The sequence below is a fragment of the Taudactylus pleione genome, unplaced genomic scaffold (assembly GCF_031769625.1).
Source record: "Taudactylus pleione unplaced genomic scaffold, aTauple2 ptg000222l, whole genome shotgun sequence".
NCBI lineage: Eukaryota > Metazoa > Chordata > Amphibia > Anura > Myobatrachidae > Taudactylus > Taudactylus pleione.
The window spans coordinates 3,702,241-3,708,240 of record NW_028284624.1 but is presented as its reverse complement, the minus strand read 5'-3'; the positions used below and the strand labels follow the sequence as shown (position 1 = coordinate 3,708,240).

At 41.8% G+C, this 6,000-nt stretch overlaps 1 protein-coding gene across 1 annotated transcript in view; it reads left to right on the top strand.

The window, feature by feature from the left end:
- The first annotated feature begins 6 nt into the window (after positions 1 to 6).
- The window catches only part of LOC148517324 (fragile X messenger ribonucleoprotein 1 homolog B), a 68,292-nt gene continuing 62,298 nt past the window's right edge, over positions 7 to 6,000 (top strand). Inside the window, exon 1 of the mRNA XM_088478848.1 lies at positions 7 to 304. Coding sequence (XP_088334974.1) covers positions 254 to 304 — 51 coding nt within the window. The 5' untranslated portion in view covers positions 7 to 253. The remainder of the gene's footprint in view (positions 305 to 6,000) is intronic.

The window sequence follows — 6,000 nt, the reverse complement described above, 5'->3', positions numbered from 1 at the left end:
GCTGGATGTGTATGGGCGTGCTCGCAGCCGCGGCCTCCGTCACGTGATCGCGTTTTAATGTTTACATTCGAGGCGGGTGAGGGGAATCCTTTGCCAGACGGGGGCCCGTTTCGGTTTCATTTCCCGGGAGGAGGAGGCGGAGAGGGGACGGCCGGCGGGCCTCATGCTACGCTCCAACCACTGACAGGGGAGACCGAGGCCTGGAGGGACCGCCTTATCCGCCGCCAGTGACCAGGGCATCGCGCCGAGCAACATGGAGGAGCTGGTGGTGGAGGTGCGGGGTTCCAATGGAGCCTTCTACAAGGTGAGGCCTGTGATCCCCCGGGGGCAGCGTGTCCTCGCCGGAAAGTGTCTGGCGACAGGCCCTGGCTGAGGGCCTATGTCTGCGGATAATGACTTGCAAACTTCCCCTCCCACCATTCATACTGTCCTTCCCGTGTCTGCACAGGCCGGCAGCCGTGCTCTCCTCCACCTGCCGCCTGGCATCCCTGATCCCTAACCTCTACCGCCTGGCATCTCTGATCCCTATCCTCACTGAGCTGCCTCCTGGCATCCCTGATCCCTATCCTCTCCCGCCTGGCATCCCTGATCCCTATCCTTCTTACCCAGCTGCAGCCTTCCCTGTCACCTCCAATCTCACTATCACCTGTGATGAGTAACCCTCCCCCTTCTAGGATGTCCACATATATCCTGTCATCTCCATACTGGGCAGGGCATGATACAGAGACCCTCTGGAATTTTACTTTTATCTGCCAACATATGAATGTGAGGGCACATCCTGAATTAATTAATTTTGAATGAAATGGTGATGGTGCTGTTTAGTAAAGGATGAACTGTTACATTATGACACTGAATATCTGTGTTTATACTATTTCTCTCTAATGAACTGGGCACCTTGATGATCTAAAAAGAGTATGATTCCTATTGGATATTTTAAAAATCATACAAGTTCCTTGATATAAAGAAAAAGCGACACAGAAAACATTCATATAGAATTACTTTGATTTCCATTTATAACAATAACCACAATACTTTTATCATTAACCCTGTAACCACTGTCTTTCACTACATCATTTAGGGTTGTTTGTTTTAATATCCATTGCATTGTGACCAATATGCATTAGGTGAGCACCATCTACTTATTTATGTCATGATATAAATCCTATAGACTGTAAGCTTGCGAGCAGGGCCTTCCTACCTATATATCTTTCTGTTATTACTCAGTTTTATTCTGTTAATGTTCCACTTGTAAAGCGCAACGGAATATGCTGCGCTATATAAGAAACTTAACAAATAAATAAATTAATATTAAAAGTAATTTGTTTTGTATCAATTTGACACTTGTGTTTTTAGGGAGTAGTATACCCTTTGCTGAAAATAACAAAATTAGAAATCACATTGAACCTCTGAGACCTGTATAGGATCATTCTACCTGCTGTATTGTATATTTATATGGTTACATAACTTATTGTTGGCATTATTTTACAGTTCATTATATTTGGATCATGCCTGGCCAAATACTAGTAGTCATGTTGTTAAAAAGATATGCATATTGGCACCTGGTGCAGAGGGCATGATGGCCAAGCAAACCATTTGTGCTGTAATACAGAAATATCTTCCTTCTTGTAACTTGCAGCTTTTGCGAACACAAACAAATAGCTAGATAGCTAGTTGGAAAATAGGGTGGGGAAATATGTCAAGTCTACTAAAGACCAGAAAAGTTGCTATGGATACCTAATTAAAACCTCTATGCAATCCTGTCTATACCTTCTAAAATACTGCATATACCTTCTAAAATTGTCGCTATTTTGTGTAATGAGTCGCACAGTAAATAAATGCTTTCAGACTTTGAATGTGGTTCCAAAGCACAAAAAGTTATTATTCAATATAAAAACAGATGGTTACACGCTGTGATCTAAAGACAATTAGTGCAAATAAATCATACAGACCCAAGGTACAGTTGTTATATACGCACGCGCTCTGGGCCCAGATACCGGCATCAGCATTAGAAACCTCCGTCAACAGCACAGCAAGAAGACTCAAGTATGGGGTCAGAGAGCGCACATATATACTCTTACAGGGATAGGCAATACAATAGACAAGTTTGACATGATTTCATTGGTTCTTCTTAAATGTGCTTCTGTTACAGGATAGTTCATAGGTCAATTCGCATGGACACAAACAGCCTCTAACAACCCTTTGACCTTTTTCCCACTGCATGCTAATCTAAGCTGCTAACATTACAGAGTACATTTTAATGTTTTAACTCTCTATAGTCCATAGTTTGCAGACGCATGTTGCGATCTTCTCACCGATGATACCGGAAATCTGTGGAGACACAGTGGATCAGTACAACACCAAACACTGTCTGCTTACCATGTACTAAACCTTAGATATCAAATAACCTTTATTACGCAACATTAATAATTACTGCATAAACCTTGGATATTACACTTTAATGCTAGGGAACCTTTTATGTAAGTGTGCAGTGTGTAAGTATTGGGGAATTGGGAAAAGACGCTAGTTAGCGTTGTGCGACTATGTGTTTTGTGGAGTACACCATGGTACGTGTTTTGCAGGGATAATCATTTTATATGTTTTAATGACTGTCTGTATTTACATGGTGAGTACTTTTTAACTTCTTTCTATTGCGTGGGAAACGCACAACGCTAGATAATAGCATCGCCGTATGTACTTATAATGGCGAGTTTCACTAAAATGGCGCTGGACGGCCAGTCGCAAAATGGCGTCTCATTGCCATTCGCAAAATGGCGTCGCCCGATCTAATTTTAAACCGATCTTGTCTCAGGCAATTATCCGGCTTTGACATTGCTCATAGCAAATCAGCTTCTACCTATTACTTTATAGAATCTGCTTGATTATATGTTAGCTAGACTTTGGTTGTTATGGGTAACTTTTCCACTTTTTTGGAGACTTAATACATCTCCCCCATAGTGGTGATATTAACTAATTTTAATTGAGTGCAGGCAGTTGCTGTGAATGGCTGTTAATTTACATGAAATAAGATATTCCTGTGTTGTTATCTTATTAATCGCTCGGCTGCATGGGGTACACTAACATAGACTTGAATAAACTGTAGGATATTGGTTAGTATGGGAGGGGGGCATAGGGCTTGCAAGTGTAAGCAGTGGTTGTTATTGGTGATTGCATATTGTGAGGGTACATCCCGGTAAGTGCAGTCACCAGTGCATCCTTACCACAGGTGACAGGTTGTAATACTGTGCACATCTTTATTGCTTTATAATATAATTGTAGTCTTCATTCTAGCAAGCTGCACCTGTCACAACCTGTGCAGTTCCACTTTCCTGCCTGGTGCTCTGGTGTTTCTATCACACTGATTCAACTAACTGCTCGGTTTCAGCAGTTTGTGTGCTAGAAGCACCAGAGCAGATGGCGACACCCCAGGCAAGAAAGAGGAATTGCACAGGTTGTGACAGGTGCAGGGTGCTAGAATGAAGACTTTATTTGTATCATATCTCAAGAACTGTCTATCCGTTCTGCAAATTTCCCTTACCAAACTGCTAAGTCCTAACATTTGGCAATGACTACCAGTTTTCAGGTAAAGCAAAATAGAAGCTTAAGTTAGTGGATGAGTGGTTACTAAATTTGGTACAGGCTTAGAGTCGAGGCCAAATAAAAAGTTTGTTGGACAGTTTCAGAATAGCCTGGATCATCTATAATAAAAGTTGTTTCTTGACCATTCTATGCAAATTGGTTAAATGTAGCATCTGTTTGTCGCAATTTGGCAATTCACATATGTCTGGGTCAGTGGATCAGTGAAATGTTGGTTTTCACTGATTTGCCAATCCTCATCAAAATATGATTGTGATTTACAATCCGGTGACTCTTAACATGTAGAATTTCAGCGATACTCCGACGGATTGGCGAACATCGATAGCCGCTGGTCAGCATATCCGATCAGAAAATCTTTCGTTAGATGTATGGGGCCCTTAACTCCTATAGTGCTCTATTGCAGTGCGGTCCCAACCAACTTTGATGGACAGTATTATACAATTGCGTTAATAGGCACTACACAGAATTTATCACCTATCTGACTCTCTTCCTATATGATTCATAAACCATATTTTTTTTAATGTATTGTGCATTGTCAGTATAAGTGGGAATTACCATATTTGTACATATAATTCATGCGAGCTAAAATTTATTATACATTCCACAGGCAATATTGATTAGTTTACCACTATGATACTAAAGGAAAAAAAAAAATAGACTATATACCACATTCAGTGACTGCTGTTTCATGTTCTCTGTATTTTAGATTACAGCCAAACCAAAAATGCAAAGATGCTTTATGGAAATTAAATAATGTTAAACCTGATAATACACACAGGGCCTGATTCAGAGTTGGGAATAGAGAGCGAGATAGCACTTAACTGTGTACCTGGACAAACCATGTTGCAATGCAAGGGTGTAAATACAAATTTGTATTTTTTTTGCATGTAGGGTAAATACTGGCTGCTTTTACATGTAGCCCACAAATACTGCACAGCTTTATTATTACTCTACAATTTAGATGTCAGTTTGGACATTTCGCTCCCAAATCTAAATCTCTTTGCACATTTTAAATCTGCCCCACCTGCAGTGCAGCATGGTTTCACCAAGATGATCAGTTAAGAGAGACATCTCTCTCTATTCCCAACTCTGAATCAGGCCCACAGTTGTAAGCGAAGGCTTCGCAACCATAGTCACAGTGAAAGTTACACCGACGCAAGGAGAATTTAACATGGCTACTATTTATTTGCTGATTTTAGTAGAGTAAAAATACCACAGTGATTGTGACGTGCAATAGTTTCAGCACCCTGTCATACCCCTTTTACACCAAAGTCCCAGGTCTGACTAGGGGTATGGAACACGTTTCCGACCCGGGACAGACCCACTTTTACACCGCGGTACCGTTTACATCGGAGCCGGGTCAGCACTGACCTGGCTATCTGGTGCAGGTGAGCAGCGCTTCTTACCCTCCCTCCCCCTCTGCGGCCCTCTTACCTTACTCCGCAGCAGTCCGGAGGGTGGATGGGGTGCGCTGCTCCGTTCTGGTAGGCCCTGCAGTGGACTCTTGGAGATGATGTAATCTCCAAGCACCACTGAATCCGGCCAATCGGCCGGCATGCGGCACAACACAGGTCACGACTTTTACACTGGAGGCTGACATGGGAACGACCCGTGCTCAACCCTGCAAGCCAGCCGGGTCGGATCCCTGGGTCACTGGACCGGGTTGATCAGTTTACCCTGACAAAAATCTTGGGTTGATGCATGTTCACGTTCAATCCGGAATTTTTAAGTCTGTGTAAAAGGGGTATTAGTCAGTACTTTGAAACACTGCCTTTAGTAAAAATCACAGCTTCCAAACAGCTTAAGTTAAAGGTTTTCTTTTTTTTTTCTTTTCTTACTTGAGGTTTTTTTTCCCTACTGTACCTTGTAGCAATATTATTAGGTCTGTATATTTGAAATCTTCCCATGTATTTTGAATAATGCTCAGGTATTGACACTGTGACGGTCACTCTCAAACCTTAATATTTTAATTCCTGTAAGTACTTGATGATTGATTTTAAGGTATGTTTTGAAATAATGTCTTGTCAAAAGTATCCAACCTAGCTTGTAGGGTTTGTTCATATAAGTTGTATAAATTATTTTATCCACACGGACAGTATTTTCCATTCCACGTCCTGCTGCACAATCACAAACCCATGGGCAAAGTGGTTGTGGTGAAAAAGTTCACGTTTTGTTTCATCAGTCTACAGCACAGTATCCATAAGATTTCTGCCTCATGTAAATTGTTTGTATACCTTTTTGAACTTTGACTTTTTGTTAAATTCGTAGGAAAGGTTTCCTCCTACACTTCCATGCAGCTCATATTTGTGGTAAGCAATGCTGTATCGTGGGCCACTGTTCTGGTGTTGGCTGAACCTCTCTAATTAGGGGGTCTATGCACTGCCCCGATTATTATGTATTCATCCG